Source organism: Vombatus ursinus, unplaced genomic scaffold (genome assembly GCF_900497805.2).
Source record: "Vombatus ursinus unplaced genomic scaffold, bare-nosed wombat genome assembly UNPS02014812.1, whole genome shotgun sequence".
Taxonomy (NCBI): domain Eukaryota; kingdom Metazoa; phylum Chordata; class Mammalia; order Diprotodontia; family Vombatidae; genus Vombatus; species Vombatus ursinus.
Genome location: NW_020954590.1, coordinates 96,693,676 through 96,717,953, shown reverse-complemented (window position 1 = coordinate 96,717,953; position 24,278 = coordinate 96,693,676). Strand labels below are relative to the sequence as shown.

The window sequence follows — 24,278 nt, the reverse complement described above, 5'->3', positions numbered from 1 at the left end:
ATGAAATTAAAAGAGTATGCTCCTTGGAAGGAAAGCTATGGCAAATCTGGACAGCATAGTAAAAAGCAGAGACATCACCTTGCCAACAAAGGTCCATATAGTCAAAGCTATGGTTTTTCCAGTAGCAATGTATGGTTGTGAAAACTGGACTATAAAGGAAAGCTGAGTGCCACAGAATTGATGCTTTCAAATTGTGGTGCTGGGGATGACTTTTGAGAGTCCCTTGGACAGCAAGGAGTCAATATCAATCATTCAATACTTAAAGAAATTAATTTAGGGTATTTACTGGAAGGTCAAATATGGAAGCTGAAGCTTAAATACTTTGGCACAAAGACAAAAACCTATTGGAAAAGGCTCTGAAGTTGGGAAAGATTCAGGGCAAAAGGAAAAGGGGGTGGCAGAGGATGAGATGGGTAGAAAGTATCATGGAAACAATGAACATGAACTTGAACAAATTTCAGTAAATAGTAGAAGATAAAAGGGCCTGGTGCTCTATGGCCCATGGGGTCACTGAGACATGTACAGGACTGAAAGGCTGATCAACAAAAAAGTCCAAAAGAATGCAGAATCTGGGTGAAAAATGAAGAGATTGCTGGTGTGGGTCCTCTCCTTAAAGGGAAGGATTTGCAGTTCATGGCTCCACCCTTCAAACCTATCCGCAGAGGGTATTAATGAGGTATGTGCACCAGGGCTAATTGGATCATCTATAAAATGAGGAACCCCTGAGAACTCTGCCAGCTTCTATGATTTTCTAAGATCCTAACTGGACAGCCCCAGGTGGAAGGTGGGGATGAGAGGGGGAGGAGTTCTAAAGGAGATTTCAGTCAAGGGTTTGATTTGATGACCTCTGAAATCCTGGCATAGTTATATGTTACTATTCTAATGGCAGTTACGTATGCTAGACTGCAAATTCCTTGAAGGCAAGTAATCTGTCATTTCAACTTTGAATCTTTCCCTGGTTACCTGGTGGTTGTTGTTTTTCAGCCATGTCCAACTCTTTGTGACCCCATTTGGGGTTTTCCTGGCAAAGATACTGAAGTGGTTTGCCATTTCCTTCTCCAGTTCATTTTACAGACGAGGAAATGGAGGCAAACAGGGTTACGTGAGTTGCCTAGGGTCTCACAGCTAGTAAGTGTCTGAAGCCAGATTTGAACTCATTATGAGTAGTCTTCAAAACTCCAGGCACGCCACTCTAACCACTGCACCACCTAGCAGTCCTGGTTACACTTCATAAATATTTGTTGAACAAACAAAATAATGCATTTATTGCCGTATATGCAACTGATGGCAAACCGAAACAACTGCAGTCATAAATGAACTAGAACACCAAAACGACGTAACTAAAGGCTTTAAGAGTTTTCATTCAGAGACCACTGCCTTACATAGCACCCTTCACACAGTAGGTTTTTAATCAACGTTTTGAGAGATTAACCTGGCGAAAACGCCCAAACCAGTACACACAGGAGCTTCCTCCACCTCCCGCCCCTACACACAGAGACACACGTGCACACCTACAAGCACAAACACCGATTCTCACTCGTGATTACACTAGATATACTCTCATTCCCACTGAGGCTACAGAAGAAGTGAACGCAAACGCTTGCAGCAAGAACCAGTTCGACCACTCCCGCCAGGGAGGCGACAGCCCCGGGAGGGGTTGGGGTTGGAAGAAGAGGACTGAGGGGTGGGGGCGCAGAAGGGCCAGGCCTGGGAAACTTGGGGAGGGGACGAGGGGCGGCGCCCTGGCTCACGTGGGCGGAGAGCAGCTGAAGGTCCGTGCTTGAGGCTTGGCTGTTCTCTCGGGCTGAGTGCTGGCTGAGGAGGTGGCTTGAGAAGAGGAGGAGGAGGAAGAAGAAGAGGAGGTGGCGGTGGCGGAGACTGTGGCGGTGGCTACGCCCGCGGTGCCGGAGGCAGGAGGAGGAGGTGGCGGCGGGGAAAGGAGGGAAGACCAGGGGGAACAAGGGCAGCGTCGGACTGGGGACTGAAGAGGCGCGAGCTGCCCGGGGCGGTGTTGTCGGCTCGCCCACCCGCCCGCGCCCGCTCGCCCGGCCCCTGCGTACACCCTGCAGCTCTCGGTGCACCCGGTGTCCGTGCCCCAGCGCGGAGCGCGCCCGGGCAGCCCCCTGAATGACGGGTGGAAGGTTCGACTTCGACGATGGCGGCACCTACTGCGGCGGCTGGGAGGAAGGCAAGGCGCACGGGCACGGAATCTGCACGGGGCCCAAGGGGCAGGGCGAGTACTCGGGCTCCTGGTCGCACGGCTTCGAGGTGGTAGGTGGCTACACCTGGCCCAGCGGCAACACGTACCAGGGCTACTGGGCACAGGGCAAGCGCCACGGGCTGGGCGTGGAGACGAAGGGCAAATGGATGTACCGGGGGGAGTGGTCGCACGGCTTCAAGGGGCGATATGGGGTCCGGCAGAGCCTTTGCACCCCCGCCCGCTACGAGGGCACTTGGAGTAACGGGCTGCAGGACGGGTACGGCGTGGAGACCTATGGCGACGGAGGTGAGTTGCGCGCGGGCAAGCTCGAACTGTGTGTGTCTCTGTGTCCATATGTACGTGTGTGTCCCCAAAAGGTGCTATGGTGTAAGCCCGACTGGCACTTCCCTTCCTAGTCTCGGCGCCAACTAAGGCGGCTGGAATTGGGGAGGGCTCGGCGCGCGCGCGCATACACACGCGCACACAGAGACACATACATACACACACACGCACTCACGTCAGGAAAGCTGCCCAAAACACCTGGAGCTCCTTGCTCAACAATCCCCTACCACCCCCACCTCGTCCTCCAAGAAAAAAGGAAGGAAAAAGTTGCTTTTCTTTGGGACTGGTGCACTTGGGGTCATGGTCTGTATACCTTTCTGTCCTTCCCTCGGTCCCGGAGGAGGTGGTGTGTCCACTCCTTGGGGTTACGTGGCTTGAATGTACCTGACATAACGTCAGGTCCTCACTGCCAACGGGAAGGCGGGAGGGCCAGCCTCCACCCCCGCTCAGAGCTCTGGCCCCAGAGAGCTGATATGGAAGGGGACTGTCACTTGAGATTGTCACATTACGTTCCCGATCTGTCCCAAACCCCTCTCCCAAGCACTCCTCCTGGAGAGAGATTGAGCGAGCGCACTTAAAAGCCCTGGGGTTTGGCGGCTCCTAGGCCCAGCGTATTGCTGTGGAGACCTGTAATCTTCCCCAGACTGGTCACACAATATTTTACTAACAACCTGGTTAACTCTTCGAAGTGGGAAACAGAACCCAGTAATGGGGGAAGGGAGCCTAGGATAATTATGCATTTTTGAGTACATTTTGCCTTATTGTAGGCAGCAGGGAGGAGAAATGAACCCCCAGTACAGTTTAGTGGAGGGAAGGAGGGGTCCCAGATATCACTTAAACTTAGTTCTCAAACTAGTCTCTTAAACTAGCATAATTTATTGCTGGATTGGAGCTCCAAGTAGGAATTACCTTGTTATTTAAAAAAAAAAAACAGCAAGCCTTTGTCAACTAGTGAAAAACATACAATTTCAGAAGTAGAAAAATGTATATCCCTGTCCCTAGCCCAGGGTTACATTGTCATGACTGAGTTAGAAAGAATTCAGATTACTCATTCTCAATGCCAACAGTGAAATCACTAATATTTTTTCTAGTTAGTTGTTGCAACCTAAACACCATAGAAGGCAATGAACAAACTTACCCTATGTTAATGTGCATATAAACAACCTAGGCAAAACTGCTAATAAGGCAAATTATTCCTTTATTATCATTCTGAGTTAAGAAAAATTTAAATCATTAAGATACAAGTCAATTGGTCTTTATTAGAAAGTTTAGCTAAAGATGTCTCCCATGTACTTTAACAAAATAACATAGTCTGAATAATAATATAAATTACTAGTTTCAAACAATTATTGTTTTGAGGCCAAGTCAGATCTAAGAGTTTATGCTAAGACTTGTAGAGCTCTTCGGAGTTGTCAGATACTTAAATGAATGCACCTCAAACCCATTACAGTATCATTCATACTTACCTATATGAAAGCTTATCCGGTTGAAGCTTGTCTTACTTAAGAGAATATAAGTAGTGTTAAAATTGGAAGTCCAAATAGTTTGCATGTTCCATATATAAAATGCCCAACCTTTAAATTTTAGGTTACAGTAATTATTAAATTATTTCAGTGCATTGGGGGGATAAGTAAGAGAAGGATGTGTGAAAGAAGGGTGCAGTGTTTCCTATAAATGGCATTATTATTTGGTAGGCATATAGGTAGTGCAATGGAGAAAGCAGTGGGCCTAGAATCAGAAAGACTGGAGTTCAAATCCAGCCTCAGATACTTCCTAAGCTGTGTAACCCTGGACAAGTCACTTAATTTGTTTGTTTCAGTTTCCTCACCTGTAAAATAGGTGTAATAGTAGTCCCTACCTGCCAGGGTTGTTGTAAGGATCAAATGAGATAATAATTGTAAAGGGCTTAGGCTGGTACACAGAAAGTGCTATATAAATATTAGCTATTATTATTAGTTGCCTTTATTAGAGGCTTAAGGTCAGATGTTCAAGCTCTGATGTTCAAATACCAATTAAGCAATTACCAGTTAGTTTTCTATTCAAAGCTCCCAGAATAGAATGTGAAATTTATTTGCTAAATGTAATAGGTAATTTCATTACTCCAACATTCTCATACATTGTTAAAATTTGCTGTGAGTTATTTCTTGTATTTTTTTTCTAAAAATTAAAATTCTTAGGAGGCAGTGAAAAAATTTGAGGGAGGAGGAGGGAGAAGGATGTAGTTACCATAGCTTAATCATAGTATAAACTGTGAATTACTCTTGGTGAATTTATGCTGATACCAAGGTGCATTACATAATTCATAAGTTTAGGCCATTTGTGATACCCGAATATGTTTCATTTTCTAGTAAGCAAAATAATAAAGGAACATTTTAATATATATAATATTGAAGCCCAAGTACGTATCCAATGTAGCTTTTTATTAAAAGTCTCCCCTTGTACATTGGGACTATCTACTGTTTTAATGTTAATTTGGGAATTGTCATGTTTAGACACCACAATATCTTGAAACTTAACTTCGCCATAATGAAGAGATCTTTGAGAGAGACAGAGACAGAGAGACAGACAGAATGAGAACAGATAGATGATCTATCAGCAACAACATTATTTGCTACAGCCACTGTTGCTGTGTACAAACACTGCTGGTGTGTCTGAATTAAAGAATATCGACATACTTTTTGTAAAGGTTCTCTCAAGATAAAAGATATAATCAACCTTGAAAATATTTTTCAAAGCCTTTCAGATCCTTTGAAATGTGATTTATAATAAACAAAATCAGATGGCAGATCTATATTTGCTTTCTTTTGTCTTTGCACATGCTTGCATTTGTGCCCTTGACCGTGTAAGCACTCAATAAATGCCATTAAGTTCTGTGGTTATTTTGATTTTTTTTTAAAGTAAGGGACATTATGGTACAGTGGAAAGAGTATAAGTATTATCACCAACATCTTTTTTCTACAAATTAGGAAACTGAAAATCAGAGTGGTTAAGTGATTTGTTTATGATAATACAAGTAGTAACTAGCAGAACCTGGATTTAAAGGAAGGTCTTTGATTTCCAAATTCAAGGCCCTTTCCACTGATCTGTGCTATATATTATAATAGTTCCATAAGAATTATCTCATAACTTTTCTTAAAAATCAGCAACATATCTGAGTGCTCTTGAGCCTAGCCATTTTATACAAAGTAGGAAATGTTCTCTAAAAACTCAACATTGTAATTAAAAATAGGTTAAAACTTCACTAACCAGTTACTTAGTTTTAAAGCACACCTTTTCTTAGAGATCCTTTTACTGACTTCTGATCTATCAGGGATCATAGATTAAGAGCTGAAAGGGACCCCCTAGGATATCTAATGTAGTCCATCCCCCTCATTTTACATATGAGGAAACTGACTTGCCCAAAGTCCCACAGGTGGTCCGGTCAGAGATGGGACATGGATCCAGGTCCTCTGACTCCAGAGCCAGTGCTCCTTCCACTGCACCACACTGCTCAATTGCCTAATGCTTCCTGTGCACATTTCATTGTCTTTTCATTGGGTTTCTACCCATTATAAAACATTCCTGTTGAGAAAAACTTGGAAGAAGCTATTTCTACTAATGTGTAGCATACAAATATGTAACAGAGAAAGGTCAAAATCTCACTGTGATTGCAGGTTGCTTTGAGCCAAATACAGTTTAGAATGCTTTAAACTAGAAAACAGGATTTAGTGAAACAGCTAAACTAATAGCATTGTACATAATTTGTAGTATCATTTTTTTCTGAAAATGTTTCCACACTTGTAAAATTGTTTCTAAAGTAGTAAGAGAAACCCTTTCTTTTCTCTAGTTTTGTATATCATATGAAAATCTATTATATCAGTTCTGTATCTCAGCTTTTCTATGTTCAGTGCATATAATTGCATAGGATGTGAAGTGTGCTAGTAGAGTTATCTAGTAGTTCAGTACAGCCTAGCTCTTGTAATTACTGTTGTTGCTTCAAGGCATTTCCATATTTAAGTTGTGTCTCTCTTCTTTCTTGAAGTATGCCCAGGTTATTTAAAAATTTTTGGTAAGGTATAGTTACTCCAATTTAGTTGAATAGCAAACCATATATATTGTAATTTCGCCCTTGAGTTTGAAAACACTGAAATAAAGTCTTTTGAATATTTGCTTTAAAAATTCATCATTTACATCTATCACCATTTTGGAAATTATTCCAGTAAAAATTAACTCTGCTTTTCTTAAGTTAAATGTTAGAATAGGAAATACATGTTTCTAATGCATCTTATTCAAGAACCGCAAACTGGATGTTATATTTTTAATCACTAGCTCAGGTTTTACTATCATCCTAGATGTCTTAGACTATGTACAAAAGCAAATGAAAATGGTGAGTTAAAATTTCTAGATAATTTTGCCCCTCATTCTAAGAAAACTCGAGCATGAAATGGTGGTTTCTAAATCACTGTCTAGTGATAAAAAGCCATAATACAAACGTTCACTTAGCACATCATTTTCATAATGTTATTGTGTATATGTGACACACATTCCTGTATGAGAGATGAAAAATTCAGTCATTGAAGTAGACAATATGTATGGCATATTGGAGTTGTATAGGTGAACTATCAAGAACAGTGACAGAATAAATGTTTTTACATTTAGGATTCCAAGACTCTAAATATTTAAGAATGAGGATTTCTAATGTTATGGTTACAAAACTAAAGAAAGGTAGACTTTCTTCATATAAGACTACAAACATAATGTATTTATGAGCTATAATGAGTAATGTGATTGGAATTTTGTCTTTTTAAAAATAGCTAAAATATCCCTTAATTTTTATTTGGGAGTGGTTGGGTGAGGTCCTAGAATTTAAGAGATAGTATATTCCATGTATAGGCTCTCTCTGTCTTATTTAAAAGAGCTGGCTTTGATTTCATCACCCTACTAAAAAAAAAAGATTCTGATCAACACACAAAGATAATAGAGTAATTGCCCTGGTTTTTACATTCTCATGGGTATCTGTTTCCTTCTAAGAACCAAACAATATATGTCACAATTAGGTTACAATTTTGATCTCCCTTATATAAATTAGCAATATAGAATTTAAAGTATTTCAGATAATAGCTCAATATTGAAAAAGAAAAAAACTCATCAAAAGTGCTTTAAAATTGCTAAAGCCTTGAGTATCTCTCTTTGATGTCTCCCTGTATTGCGTTTTGTAATGGTGATAGTACTTTTGTTTTTGTTTAAAGCAAAAAAAAAAAATTGTTTCACTACTTTGTTATCTAAGTGGTTGGAAGTATATGCATGTATGATTTTCTTTTAAATCAGGTGAAAAAGTAGAAATGAGCATTTTCAGTGACTAAATATTGAGTTGAATATGCATATCATGAATTGAGCCTTTTATAGGGAATTAAGGTAAATTATATTTTGGATAATCTATTTTCTGTTGGTTTACAGAAGAAACTTATTTAGAAGATTGCGAATGATAAGATATTATGTATTTACTTAGTACCTGTAGGTAACATGACACCCCAACTAAGAATTTGGGGAATTTTGTGTTAATTAAAAAGAAATGATCCCTATCCTCAAGATGGGGAGGTAAGATGAAATGAATAAGTCAGGTGAAAATTAATTAGCATGTGCATGAGTACATCTAAATCTATAAATACACACATATATGCATGAATAGATGTTATTTAGATCATTTGGGAATGCCTCATAAAGAGATGGAATTGGAATAGCTATTGGAAGGACATATGATATGTAATTGAGCAATGGGTTATTAAATAGACTTATATCAGAATTATGAGGGAAAGGAAAGAAGAAAAAACTTAGACACAGGAAGAAAACAGGTGTACATGTTTGGAAGACAACAGGCTGGAGATGAGAACTAGGAAGTGTGATTATTTAACAGTTGGTTTTGAATAGATTTGAATAAGGGTATGATTTAAGGGGAAAATTTATTTAATTGCTGCTTATGACAAAGCTGTAAGAGGTTTGGAGCATATTAGTGAATAATGTCATGCATTCAACAAATATGTATTATATGCCTTCTATGCAGCAGGTACTAGGTTCTCACTAGACAAATGCAAAAATGAAATAGTTCTTGCCTGTGAAGGAGGGAAACATACCAATATAACTAAATATATACAAAGTCATTTCCAAGGGAACGGGCCTTACCAACTGTGAGGATCAAGACAGCCTTGTGGTGCTTGAGCTAAGCTTTGAAGGAAGGTGATTGATATGCTAGATGGCAGAGGTGGAAAAGGATGGTATTCTGTGTTTAAGAGACTGTTTGGGATTGGGACTGGAAATGTAGGATCTGGTACAGGGAATAGCCTGTCTGGCTGAAATGTAAACTGTGTGAAAGGAAGTGATGTGCAATAAGTCTGAAAAGGTAGGCTAGACCTAGATTTCAAAGTACTTTAAATGCCAAACAAGAATTTGTATTTGCTCCTAGAGGTTAATAGGGAACCACACTAGTTTATTTAGCAGGGGAATGACGTGGTCCTATCTGTGCTTTAGGAATATTGCTTTGGGCTAAAGAGATGCTAGAGGGAGAGAGATCAATTAGGAGGCTATTGCAGTAGTCAAAATGAGAATAAAGCATTATATGGGTGGAGATAAGGGTTGGACTGTAAGTAGATAAGAGAATAATATAATTTAGTAGATATTTGAATGAAGCGGGGAAAGTGTTCTATCTAGTGATACCAAAGCTTGGTGAAGAGGACAATCTGTTACCTTTGAAAAGTAAAACAGTAAAAGGAGATGATTATGTTAGTAACTTTCACATGGGGATACTCTATAGATAGTAAAGGGTGCGGTCAGGGTGGGAGGTATTTGAGTTGCTATGTACTAGTTTATTTGAAGCCATCAGAATGAACAGATGAAATATCTGAAAGAAGGAAAAGTTTAAGAAGCCTAGTGTTGAATTTTGAGTAAGAAAGACTAGAGGAAAAAAGAAGAGTCAGCAAAGGAAACCTAAAAGTACTAGAATCAAGATGAAATCTATAAAGTCCATGTTTGAGAAGCTCAAACCAAAGAGTGTATTAAAGAGAAGGGGAAATTCTTTATAACTTAAGCTAGGCTGAATATTTAACTTTCTCACAATGGAGCAAAATAATCCCACAGTTTCCCAGATATATTTTGCAAAAATATTGTAGCAAAAGTGAAAGGGGGCCCTTTTATCTATGCCTTAGTAACATAATGAATATAAAGTTTCACCTTTCTAATTCATCCCCCTCCCTACAAAAAAAAACAAAAACCTTGGTTTTGTTGTTCAGTCTTGTCCATCTCTTTGTGATCCTTTTTTGGGTTTTCTTGGCAAAGATACTGGAGTGGTTTGCGATTTTACCAATGAGAAAACTGAGGCAAATAGGGTTAAGTGACTTGCCCAGAGTCACACAGCTAGTGTCTGAGGCTAGATTTGAACTCAGGAAGATGAGTCTTCCTGACTGACTCCTGGTCCAACACTCCACCCAGGACACCACCTAACTATCCCAAAAGCATTATAGTTAGTGGGAAATCCTAATCCAGTTATCCTTATTTAATCTTAATAAAGGGATTGCTTCTAATTGAATTATTAACACAACACAATTCACAGACAATACACATTTCCTATCTTGTCATTCTTCTTGCTTCTCTGGAGGAATTTTGGTCTCTCAAATTTAAAGCTTTATCATTTGAAAGTAATTTTTGTTCTCAAGTAGGTGATTTCCCTATAAATGTTTTAAGACACCTAAAGCAGTCCTCAGTGAGAGATCTTCTAGTATGGAAACTCCATCCATCACATCTGTAATTTACAGGATTAGCGATTTCTCTGGGGTAATGAGAGATTAGGTGATTTGCCAGTAGTCACTGGTATTTATTAAAGGGAGAATTTGATCTCAAATGTTCCTGACTACTAGCCAGCTTTGGGTCCATTGTTCTATGCCATCTCTCATGTTTAAAGTTATATATTAAGAGGTAACTACTAGATTTTTGAAAATAAATACAAAAATTAAAGCACTAAAACTGAAATTTTATATCATATTTTACAAAGTAGACCAGAAAGTAGAGTAGATATTATAGTTTAACATGAAATTTTAAAAAATATCCCTAGGCCTGATTATACCCATTTGCTTTTTTCTCCCATATATATATTACAGATTTATATCGTTGTCTCTTTTTACTGCCAAATCTAACAAAATTTATTGTGGTCATAGATAATTTATTTTCATTTCCTTTTTCCAGATTAACTCATTCTGTGCTTTGTTTATTTGCCTTGGTCTTTCAAAGGTACTTATCAGGGACAGTGGACTGGAGGGATGCGCCATGGATACGGTGTGCGCCAAAGTGTGCCCTATGGCATGGCTACTGTGATCCGCTCACCCCTCCGAACATCTCTGGCTTCTCTACGCAGCGAGCAGAGCAATGGCAGTGTACTCCATGACATCACCTCTGATAGCCCAGCTGGAACGAGAGGTGGATTTGTCTTGAATTTCCATACTGATGCTGAATTAATGACTAGTAAGAAAAAAGGCTTATTTAGAAGAGGATCCCTCCTTGGTAGTATGAAACTTAGAAAATCTGAATCCAAGTCATCAATCTCAAGTAAGCGAAGCTCTGTCCGCAGTGATGCAGCTATGAGCAGAATTAGCTCCAGTGATGCCAACTCAACAATTAGTTTTGGAGATGGTGATTGTGATTATTACCCAATGGAAGATCATGTTGATGCTACAACAACAGAAGCTTACATGGGAGAATGGAAAAATGACAAACGAAATGGTTTTGGCATTAGTGAGCGCTCAAATGGGATGAAGTATGAAGGAGAATGGCTAAATAACAAGAGGCATGGATATGGATGTACAGTGTTCCCTGATGGCTCAAAAGAAGAGGGAAAATATAAAAATAATGTTCTGGTCCGTGGAATAAGGAAGCAGCTTATACCAATAAGAAACACAAAAACTAGGGAGAAGGTGGACCGAGCCATAGAGGGTGCACAAAGGGCAGCTGCTATGGCAAGAACTAAAGTGGAAATAGCAACTTCAAGGTATGTAATAGCAAAATAAATATTTTACCAGGTTGTATAAGCCAATAGAATATGCTTTATTTGTGATTCTTCTAGGAATATCTTAAAGTTCCTAGAAGTACTAAGTATAGGTAGAAAACAGATAGAAAAATAAATATTCTTAAGTGATGGGAAGATTATGTCCTTACATTTTTAGGAAATTAGGTTTCTATTGTCAAAGAGATACATATTATAAAAATTCTCTTTAAATTGCCAAATTACCAATTAATGTAGTGATGAAATTTAATTAGGTTCCACTTTCATATTCTGCCACCAAAAAGTTAACTTTCTATACCTTTGGAACACTACTGAACACAGAACATTTGAAACACTACACTAGGGAGCAAGTATTATATGTTCCAGGAACACAATATTGATCTATTTAGGACAGTACCAAATTTAAACATCCATTTTCATTTTCCTGCCTAAGGATGGAGCTTGAACAAAAAAAAGCTCTATAAAATTACTTGTATAGAGTATCTGTGTAACTCTAGTGAAGAGGCAGGATACTTCTCTTTCATTTACAGAGAAGAAAATGGTTGATGATATTGAGTTTTGGAGAATAGAAGATGAAAGCCCGGGTTGACTGGCAGTCTTCACAGTGAAATAAAAAGCTAAGCCAACTGCTATAAGCATGAAAGTAGAGTTGGAGAAAAGTTAAGAAAAAATTTAGGACATTGACTGTGGAAAATTAGAAGGATTGTTGTTGAGTACCAGCAAGGCTTCACTTGAAGCTTTGGGACATGAATTTATGGCAGATGACATCAGCTGTATTTCATGATTTTCTCTTTTTCTATGATATTCTAAAACCCCAAGAAAGAACAGAAAAAATGTGATGGAAGGGATGAGGATCTGAAGGTCAGAAGTATGGGAGAGAGGGGCAGGGGATTCTATGGAATAGAATTAAAGTGGAAGATCACTGGGGCACAACTGAATTTAGGGACAAAAGAAGTATTAGGAAGATGGAATGGGAAAATAAGGATGAGCCAAGAAAAAAGACAGATGCACGTAGTGTTAAAAAAAAATGCATGTAGTGTAAGTCAAAGAGTGAGAGAGGTAAAAGAATAGAAGATTGTGTGAGAATAAAAAATTTCAAAGTTCTGAATCTTAGAGATTTTGCAGTTCTGGGAAATGGTAAGGTCTAAGATATCAGTATACCCTTCTATGTGTATATAGTGTATATAGAAATCATGAGCACTGAGGAATTTTGTGTTCTAATTGTTTAGGGGTCATCAACATGAATATCAACATGAATATTTAAGACATAGCAAGAGATGGAGTGGAGAGAGACTGAGTCTGGCACTGATGTGAAATGGGACAGATACTTATCTCACAGAATTGTTGAGACTCTAAATGAGAAAATGCATATAAAGTGTTTTTAAAACTTTAAGGTGGTACATAAATTTCATCATTGTTAATAACAGCATGGACCTCAAAAGAAGAAAGGTTATTGAAAGTTTGTACTAGAGGAATGGTCTGGAAATAGTGATGGGGAGCCAGGGGGTAAGTCTATCCTTTTTCCGGACACTCCTAGTTTGGGGAAGTTAAAGAAGAAATGGACACCTTTGGAAATGGTTGGAAAGAATGTAATAGCTTAAGCAGCATCCAGGTTATATTCAAAGGGAGGAAGTTCAAAACAATGTGGCAGGGTGAAATATTGGAAACTTCAGATCTGTAGAGATCTCTGACACTTACTAGGTAGGGTGTATATGAGTCCATAAGAATGTCATCTTGGGGCAGCTAGGTGGTGCAGAAGATAGAGCTCTGGCCTTGGAGTCAGGAGGGCCTGAGTTCAAATCTGACCTCAGACATTTGAAACTTACTAGCAGTGTGACCTTGGGCAAGTCACTTAACTACCCCAATTGCCTCACCGAAAAGCAAAACAAGAAAGAAAGAAAGAAAAAGAAAAGAAAAAAAAGAATGTCATCTTTAAGAGTCTACTTTAAGAGGGTTAAGAGAATGAACAAATCTAGAGAGTATTTGGAAAATTGTCTCATTTTCCCGGTGTAATTATCATAAGTTTACATTTTCTCATCCCAAGTCAGAGTAAAGAGGGACTGGTCAGTGTTTCTTAGCATTTGGTGCTTGTGGCAAGCAGGAGGAAATGAAACATTTTAGGGCAGCAGCCATAGTCCTCAATGGAGGTGAGTTTATTCCCTATTCCCTGTATCTCAAGGACATTTCTTCAGAGTTTCTCAAATTCATCATCTTTTTATTTTTATCTTTCCTTGCCATTTAATTTTCCATGCAATCATAAGGTTTTATATTAATTTCATATGTTAAATTTCACTTCCTTAATTCACCCATGGATGCTTCTAGTTTTACTATATCATATTGTTTTTAACATTTGAGCAATGATTATTAATTACCAACAGCATTAATCTTTGGATTTTGTTAGCTTTAGCACTGTACCACTTTTTAAATCTGATCTCTAGTTTTACTTTTAATTTCTTTTTTTTTTTTTGACTATTGGGGTTAATTGACTTGCCCAGGGTCACACAGCTAGTAAGTGTCAAGTGTTTGGTCTAAGGCTGCATTTGAACTCAGGTCCTCCTGACTTCATGGCCGGTACTCTATCCACTGCGCCACCTAGCAGCCCCTACTTTTAATTTCACATCTAGAAATCTTTCATCTGATTCTCACCTCATGGCCCTAATGATATATTAGAAGCAGTGAGTATTGGGCATATGAAAAGGATATATGAGGATAGGAATTTAGCTAGCAGATTTTTATATCCTTATCCTATTTACTTTCTTTTAAAGATTAACTTAAATTTGGGGAAATTAACCTGAATGAGGAGAATAGATTAGAAAATAATGAAAGCTTGTGTCAGATTAGATCCATGATCCGTGGTATTTAGATACTTCTTTCAGCTTTCCTAAATATCATGAAATTATTACCTGGGCTCTTGGCAGCATTGCCTTTAGTGATGCTTTTTTTTTTTAAGTGATGGGCACAGAACTGTGTTTTGTACCATTAGTTGATCTTTGGTGTCAGACGTAAGGTGTGTGCTAGGTGTACCAGTGCTTCTTGTGAAGCATTCCCATTGGCTCTACCTCTAAAAAACAAAGTAGAATGTCCATACCACGTGAAATTTTGTTATAATAGAAAAATGTGGTTTCATACATTTTCCATTTCATGATTAAGCTAAGTAAATAATTGACCTGAGGGGAAAGGAAAGAGTCAATAGAAATACTCTTGCACTGGTGTTCACACACTCAGCCCACACTTCATGCTCACCCACGGTGCCAGGCAAGGCAAAAGTGTCAAACCCACAAAACTCCCTGGTACTGCCTGAACTAGATTAAAATATAAATGGGGAATGTTTGACAAAATTACTAAAAAATACAATGCAACATACATAATGTTAATTTGTAGTATTCTAAGTTGACATGCAGTCCACAGGGATCCATTTCTATTTCTTTGATACTGCTGGTATAAGACCTTATACTTTTGTCCATTAACACACTTTTTGAAGATTAAATATGGACCTTTAAAAACTTTATTTATCCTGTCACATTTGACTCATTTTCCTCATTTCCATTGGTACTATTTTATGTTAGCTATTATGATTTCTATTCATTTTCTCTTTGCAGTGTCCCAGTCTTTATATTTCTATGTTTTTCTTAATACAAAAAGAGAAAGGAAAAAAAAAGTCTTGCTAGATTTTCTGAAAATATTGCTTGGGGGAAAAGATACTATGTACATTATTGTCATTATGTGTTGGTATAGCATTTTATAGAGTCAGAATTTCTAATTAATTCTTTCCCCACTCCCCCAATGGCTATTAGTTTGTATCTTATTCTTGAAGTACAGAAAGATTTAGAACTTCAGGTGACATAGTGACAGAATCAAAGTTAGAAACCAGACTCTTCTATCCACTTTCCCACTAATTAACCCACTAGATCATTCTCTCAGTAAGAGAGAGGGAAATCAATTAGCAGCTATTAGTTAATTTATATTTTGAAGTTCACCTAGGGGTTGTGTCTACAATATATTTTAGCCTTGACCTCCTCTGTACTCCAAGGATTTTATAGTTCATAAATTCAGAGAAGAACCTCTTCATTACTCCCGTTCATATTTTGCCTTAGAGTCAAGCCTATGTTTGACTCTTCAGGAAAAATCACTCTTCCCTGAGTTATCAGTCAATGATATTTATCTGAAAGATGTTCATAGGAGTGACATACTGTATTAAGAGGCTATTCTGAGAATGTAGGCCACCTACACATTAAGCAACCTGTGGACTCTGAAATAAATAGTCAACATTGGAAAGCTAATCTGTGTCTGTGCTGTACACAGAGAATTTTCCTCTAAGGATTTATGAAAACATGCTCCCTGATCCATGAAAGGAAGTTACTTAGCCTAGAGGTATCTAGGTGGTTAGAGCACTAGGCCTGCAGTTAGGAAGTTCAATTGCTGCTTCAAATACATACTAGCAATCTGACTTACTATCAAGTCACTTAACCTCTGTCGCTTCAATTTCCTCAACTGTAAAATGCAGATGATAATAATTACCTATTCAACAGGGTTGTTGAGAGGATCAAAAGAGAATATTTGTAAAAATGTCTTGCACAGTTTAATTATGCTTATTCCTTTACTTTATTCCCTTCCCACTCAACATTAGTTACCATCAATTGCTAACTAATAAGTAAAAACTATTTGCAAGTAAAACCACAAAAGAGTCAGGTAGCTAGCAGTCCCATGAAGCTTTTACCTGTTTTGTAGGTTTCTTTGTTTATTCAAAAGGTAGCATTTATATCAATAAGACCCCAGTGCAATAACCTGTTTTTCCCATGGTACTCTGCCTTGTCTCTTTGGGGTTGTCATAACCTCACAATTATCAGCCTTGGTTGAAAAAGGACAAATTTTGAGATGGTCACAATCTCAATTAGAAGTGATTTCAGAGGTCATAAGAGTCCGAGAGGGAGAAGAAATATCCTTGGACTGTGTAAAAAATATTGAACTTAATTCTCTCAATTCCTACTCCCTGTTAATAAATTAGAGAGAAAATCCAGAGCTCATTTGCATCCCTGGTGTGTTGTTTTGTGTACTGTCACAATGCTGCTGCCTTCTAATGTGCTAAATTTATTAACTGAGATGCCTTAGGAAATAAATTGATTGATGATTAGTGTGGATTGGAAGCAAGGGTAATCATAGAATCTCAAGCTACAGGGGACCTAGTTCAACCCCATCATTTTCATGATACTCTTCTTACCTAGTTCTGCTCCTATCTGTTCAACTTCTCCTCTGTCTTCTCTATTGGTTCTTCATCCATGACATGCTCACTAACCAAAGGTGTCCCACTAAACCCTATTCTTGACTTTCTCTTTTCATTCTTGTCTCACTTGGTGTTGTGGATAGAGCTGGCACTGGAGTCAGGAATACCTGGATTCAAGTCTCCCATCTGACACATAACAGCTGTGTAACCCTGGCCCAGTCAACTAACTTCTCATTGCCTCCAAGCAATTCTTAGAAATAAGTTGAATAATAGGTCTGGATCTGCTAACTAATAAGAAAATTATTTGCAAGTAAAACCACAAAAGAATTAGCAAGAGTGTTGCTTACTTAACTGGTACTGATAAAATTACAGGTCCAGTTAAAAAAAAAAGGAACAAAAGGAAATTAATGAAATGATAGTAGTATAATCTGAGCTTTATATGTTCTGAATATTAGGTAAAAAAAATCCATGCAAAGTAGAAACAGAGGGTTATATAATAAAAGGACTTAAGGAGAGAGGGATCATCATCAAGTAACTTAAGAGCTTCTTGATTTTGGCTGCAGTGTCTTCGTTGATCTAGAGAAACTCATGTTGAAAAATAAGCACATGGCCATTATTGGTGAAGAAAAAGACTTTTTGCAGCTAAAGAGAGATGAATCTCATGGGTTTTTTTTTAGCAGTAAACTTGTTATTTAAAGGGGGAAAGAGGAAGAATTATGTCCAGTGTGTCTTACTTGGACCATGTGTACATAAATTAAAATATGACTTTTGTTTCTTCCTATGCAATAGTTCTTTCCGGGCAATAATGAACCACTGGCTATAGGAGGCAAAGCATCCTATGGAATGGAATGTAGAGTAGTGGCTGATGGAGGGCCTGATTTCTCACTCTGATTCTGTCACAATATCTTCAGAACCCTAGCTGGACCTTTTTTATTCCTGCCTTTTCAAATTAAAAAACAATCCTTAATAAAACAACAAATCTAAAGATAGAGACATTGTATAGAAAAAGTGAGTGAAACCGTGATAGTCTACATTTAAAAAAAAATACCTGTGGTAGACAATGAGGTAAAGAATCTGGGAGAATAATTGAAGAAAACAAGTCAAATATAAAAAGCTAAATGGAGAGAGCTACTGAAATGTTGCAATACTGTAAGTACAGCTTGGAGGTTGCCAAGAAAAGACATTTGGATTTCCACATTTAGTTCTACATAATTAAAGCAAAGTGGAAGGCTACAGGATTAATCAATGTATCCAAGAGTCTAAATAGCCAATCCATTCAGAATTTCTTTCCCAACTGAGCCACCCTGCCTATCTAAACAGGACTGCTTTTTATTTCATTGTGTCTCTACAGATGTAGCCTAAACAGTCAAAGTCAATAGAGTTGAATAATGCACATGTAGCATTAAAATCTATCAATAATTATAGCTGGGCTGGCTCTTTCAGTGGCTGTTAACATTGACCTATCTGTGACAGTGATGGAGGAATTGATGTTATGTGCCATCAGCTATATTCAGAAAAATAACGAATTCATATTGCCACCACCACCCCCTTTCATTCATGTTGTAATTGGCAACAGTGTCTGAAGAACAGAAAGAAGGAATGGTAAAGGGTTAGGATAAAATGAACTGCCTTTCCATCATAGTGTTTTGTCCTGTGACTAAACTTTTAAAATTACCAATCCATTTACAGATTTTCTTGGAATTAATCACATGAATTAAACTTTGATCATTGTACACTAAAGTGTAAATAGTGCAACTTTTTTTTTTCTGGAGGATTTAAAAAAATTCTTTTAAAAGAAATTTCACAATTTTTCATTGTAATTCACTTTTTAACTGAAAATAATCTTAGAATTAATTTAAATAAACAATTACATATTGTGGCCAACAGGAAATCACAATTTAAACCAATTAAAAGTTCTTTCTTTGACTAGAGATCTTGTGCTCTCACTAGGTTTAATCTTGTGGGCGCTTCTAATTTGTGTTGTGTCAGACATGGAAACCACTATTTTAAGGCTGACTCTTTGGTTGTAATAATTCATTTTGCCATGAAATCTGGTATTCATCATGAATAGAAAAGATGTAAATGAATGTTAAAAGGTACTATTTTCCTTAATTAAGTCAACCTTGTTAGCATTGATTGTCATAATGGCAATATATCTAAGGAAGCAGTGGCTCAAGATTTAGGCAGCCAGCATCTGCTTTCTTTAATAGCTATGCAATCCCTATGGGTTACAGTTTACATGAGTGACTCTTTTATAGATTTGTAAGCTAAAGGAATGTTTTTCCTTTAATTACTTATAAAAGCTTCGATGACTTTAATTCAGTCAAAATTTTTGACCTCAGAATATCATTTTTATATTAAGGAATAGTCTGGAGGAAAATATGTCAAGCTAGAACTTATACAAATGATCAAATCTTATGATCTTTTTTAAAAAATCTAAGCTAGAATGTGATGAACATTTTTTTTGTCTTTTTGAAAGGTCATTTTGTGTTGTAACTCCTTCATTTAAAAAAAAAATCTGTCCTGATAATTATAATTTTAACATGTGGAGGCAATTTGGAAAGGTAAATAGAAATCCCTGGCAAGATTAATATGCTAAATTTATTTTTTTCATTTATTATTCATCATTCAGGCTTTCTAACATTCAAAGCCCTTACTGAGTCAGCATACACTATGGATCCAAATTGAACTTGCTTCTACTATGAGGCAGGGGACCAAGTCTTGCCAAGTTATTTTGTTTTCTTTGTGAACCTTGTTTTTATTGACATGTTTTGTTTTTATATCATCTTCATTTCCAAATATTTCCCTCCCCTCTTCCCTACCCAAAGAACTATCCCTTGTAATTAATTAAAAAGCAGAAAAGTAGAGGGACAGCTCAACCAAACTAAGGAATACATCAATTGTGTCATTGTATATAGTATAATACATTCCACATGGTCTCCCACTTCTGCCAATAAGGGAGGGAGGCATTCTCGACTCCTCTCCAGGGCTTTTGTTCAGTTGTTTTTCAAAATCAGTCATGTCTGATTCTTCATGACCCCATTTGGGGTTTTCTTGAAAAAGATACTGTAGTGGTTTGACTTGCTTCTCTAGTTCATTTTATAGATGAGGAAATTGAGACAAAGAGGGTTAAGGGACTTGTCCAGAGTCACACTGCTAGTAAGTGTCTGAAGCCAGATGTGAATTCAGGAAGATGAGTTTTCCCACTTCCAGGCCCAGTACTCGATCTACTGCACCACCAGGGTTAATCTTAGTTATTTTGATTATACAGAATTCAGTTTTATTTTTTGTTGCTCTTTCCATTGCAGTGTTTAGTAATTGTGTATTTTTTTTCTGCTGAGTTTTTCATATTCATAATTTCTTATGGTATGATAATATTCCATGACATCCATGTACCACAAATTGCTTAGCCAATTCCCAGTCAATGGACATCAATGTTATTTTCTATTCTTAGGTAGCACAAAAAGTACTGCAATGAATATCTTGGTATATGTGGTATCTTTCTTTCTGTCTTTAACATCAGGATATATGCCTTCCGGTGTAATCTCTGGGTCAAAGGAATGAATATTTTGGACACTATTTTTGTAGCATAATTCTTTCTAGAATGATTGGGCTAATTCACAGCTCCACCAAAGGTAGATTTCATGTGCCTGTCTCCCTGCAGTTCTTCAACCTTCACCACTTCTTTGTTTTGTCATCTTTGCTAATGTGTTGAGTGTGAAGTGAAATTTTAGGATTTTGATTTGTATTTCTTTTATTATCAGTGATTTAGAGCTACCTTTCGTAATGTTATTAATGGCTTCTTGCCAAGTTAGTTTGTTGGAGCAGTATTTTAAAATGTTAGTGACTATTATCTATTAGACCATTCCCACCACAACCAGAAAGGGAATCAGAATAGTTTGAGCAAACTACAAGTGATTGTATTAGAGGATAGAGATGACCCTATTACTAGAAGTATTCAAGACAGTGCCAGTAATAGCCCTTCAGACAGATTGGATTACTTGTCTCATAAGAGAGGTGAAAACTCAGGTAAGGGATAGTTGAGAACTGATTTGTTGTTCCTTCCTTACATCAGAAATTCCTGGTGATACTCAGGTTCATAGTGGGTTTTGTACACAGGCTGTGTTTTAAATACATCCTGTTGATGACAGTTGATTCTGTATATAGTTGAGTGTGAAAAGATGTGTGCAATGCTAGTACTCCTTTCATGAACATAGGCAAAGATTATTCTTTTTTTTTTTTAGTATTTTTATGGTAATTTTTATTTTTTTTTTGTTTTCAACATTTACTTCCACAAGATTTTGAGTTCCAAATTTTCACCCCATCTCACCCCTCCCCCACCCCAAGATGGCATGCATTCTAAATACCCCTTCCCCTATTCTGCCTTCCCTTCTATCTCTCCCCCCATTCTCTTATCCTCTTCCCCTTCAATTTTCCTGTAGGGCAGGATGGATTTCTGTACCCCATTTCCTGTATTTCTTATTTCCCAGTTGCATGTGAAAACATTTTTTTTAAACATGTGTTTTTAAAACTTTGGGTTCCAAATTTTCTCTCTTCCTCCCTCCCCACCCACCCTCATTGATAAGGCAAGCAACTATATTGTTATACATGTGCAGTTATCAAAACACTTCCATAGTAGACATGCTGTGAAAAACTAACTCTATTTCCCTTAATCCTATCCCACCCACCCATTTATTCTATTCTTTCTTTTGACCCTGACCCTCCTCAAAAGTATTTGCTTCTGATTACTCCCTTTCCCAATCTGCCCTCCTCTCTATCATTCCCCTACTCTCTTGTTCCCTTCCCCCCCTATTTTCCTGTAGGGTAAGACAGAGTTCCACACCCAATTGAGTGTATATGTTATTCCCTCCTTAAGTCAAATCCTATAAGAATAAGATTCACTCATTCCCTCTCACCTTCTCCTGTTTCCCCTCCACTGTAAGAGCCTTTTCTTTTCTGTTTGTTTGGTTTTTTTTGTGAGATAATTTACCCTGCTCTACCTTTCTCCTTCCACTAGTATATTCCTCTCTCACCCCTTAATTTTATTCTCCAGATATGACCCCTTCATTTTCAACTCACCCTGTACCCTCTATCTATATTTATATATACGTACATATAATTTTTCCCCTCCAACTACCCTAATAGTGACAAAGATCTCGTGAGTTACAAATATCATCTTTCAATGCAGGAATGTAAACAGTTCAACCTTAATAAGTCTCTTACGATTTTCTCTTTCCTGTTTACCTCTTCATGCTCCACTCAAGTCTTGTATTTGAAAATCAAATTTTCTATTCAACTCTGGTCTTTTCATCAAGAATGCTTGAAAGTCCTCTATTTCACTGAATGACCATTTTTTTCCCCTGCAGGATTATACTCAGTTTTGCTGGGTAGGTGATTCTTGGTTGTAATCCTGTCTCCTTTGTTCTCTGGAATATTATATTCCATGCCCTGCAGTCCCTTAATGTAGAAGCAGCTAAATCTTGTTATCCTGATTGTGTTTCCACAATACTTGAATTGTTTCTTTCTGGCTGCTTGTAATATTTTCTCCTTGACCTGAGAATTCTGGAATTTGGCTACAATATTCCTAGGAGTTTTACTTGGGAAGATTATTCTTTAAAGTTTCTGTTAGATAACAGTTACTCTGAAAAGACCTGAACCTTTAGTGGACCATAAGCTCAATATGAGGTAACAATATGAATATGGTAGTCAAAAAAGATAATGTGATTGTAGGATATGTTAAGAGAAGTTTACTGTCAGGAATTAAAGGATGGTTAGTCTGGCTGAACTCTGCTCTGGTCAGACATATCTGAAGTATTGTGTTTATTTCTGGCACAACATTTTAGGAAGGACATTGAGCCCTAGGCATGGTACAGCATGCCTATAATCCCTGCTGAGGAAGTCAAGACTGGTGAATTGTTTGAGCTCAGGAGTTTTGAGCTGCAGTAGAGCTAAAGCCAATTACATGTTTGCACTAAGCTTGACTCCAATATGGGGAACTAGCTGCCGGGAGTTGGAGGGGGAACCACTGAGTTGCCTGGGGAGGGATGTACTGGCCAAAGTCATTAATTGAGCCTGTCAAGGCCTCTGTTCTGATCAGCAATAGGATCAAGCCCATGAGTGACTACTCTACATCCAGCCTGAATAAGATAGCCAGATCCAGTTTAAAAGAACAGGTGTGGGGGACTAGTGGGATGGTGGGTGGAGAGAAGGATATTGGTGAGGTAGAGAACACTCAAAAAAGGGTGACTAGGCAGGTTAAAGATTTCAAGTCATGCCATATGAGAAATGGTTAAAGTAACTGAGGATATATAGCCTAAACAAGTAAAGACTCCAGGAGAATATGATAGCTGTCTTGTGGAAGAGGCCCCAGAGAGCAGAACTAGTAGCAATAACTGAGGTAAAAGTTATAGAAATACTTCATAACAATTAGAGCTATATATAAATGGAAAGTTCTGCTTCAAGATGTAGTAGGTTCTCCCTCAGTGGAAGTCTTCAAGCAAAAGTGAGGTGGCCATGTTGTTTGCAGCATCTTTGCCATCTCTGTCATCTTTCCCATCTCTGTCATCTTTCCCTTCATCTTTCAAGTTTTATGTATAGAAGAAAAATCAAGAAATTATGACTGATAGGAGACAAAAAAGAGAAAAGAATGAATAATGAAAGGAACTGGAAAACAGAATGATAGATAATTTAAGTGAAGGCAATTAAGTCACACTGACAGGGCTAAAGAACTATCTGTGGGTATGAATATATCTCAAGTATGTAGAATTTTAGCCCTACCCCATTCCACCATCAAGTGTACATGAAGTCATTTCTCAATATACACAGTAAATCCCCAATAATATTTTTCTAGACACAGGGCAAAGAAAATGAGGAGAAGAAAAACTGGACTGGAGAGATTATATATTAAGTAATCATTAATTTGGGCCTTTAAAAGCAAACTGTGGACAGATAAATAGCTTTGAGCCCATGGTGTAATGAAGGGGTACTGTATTAAACACAGCAGACATTGTGTTAGAGATTGATATATCAATGTTTAGATGTGCTGTAAGCTTTGCATATAAAGATAATGTTATTGAACTTAATTCTCCACTCCTCACCAGAGGCAATGGACAGACGCTATCCATTTCCCAAGGAAGGTAGAAGAAAAGACTACTCTAGGTCCATCCAAGTATCTCTTGCAGTTGAAATGCAGTATTGCACTTTAGGAGAAATTCATTTTTCTATCCATATATTTATGCTTTGTCCCATAGAAAAGGCTTCACCCTTAACCATTCCCCTTAGAGGCAATTATTCTTGTATATAATGCTGTGATTTAACAATTTGTATATACTTATGTGGTTTAGGAGCACAAGGGAAGGGTTGATGCTATTATCCTAACCCTCATCCCCTCAGCATAAATTTGCTAGAGCCTATTTTCCAAGTCAGGTTGGTGAATATGCAAGAACCATTATATTACCTACTTTAATATTATATGTGTATGTATGTGTGTG

The 24,278-nt window shown here is 37.7% G+C and overlaps 1 protein-coding gene across 5 annotated transcripts in view; it reads left to right on the top strand.

The window, feature by feature from the left end:
• Positions 1-2,127: 2,127 nt before the first annotated feature.
• Positions 2,128-24,278, top strand: part of LOC114053735 (junctophilin-1) — a 101,029-nt gene continuing 78,878 nt past the window's right edge. For all 5 annotated transcript variants that reach the window (XM_027876866.1, XM_027876872.1, XM_027876867.1 and 2 more), the window contains exons 1-2: positions 2,128-2,506; positions 10,799-11,552. In XM_027876866.1, coding sequence (XP_027732667.1) covers positions 2,128-2,506; positions 10,799-11,552 — 1,133 coding nt within the window. The remainder of the gene's footprint in view (positions 2,507-10,798; positions 11,553-24,278) is intronic.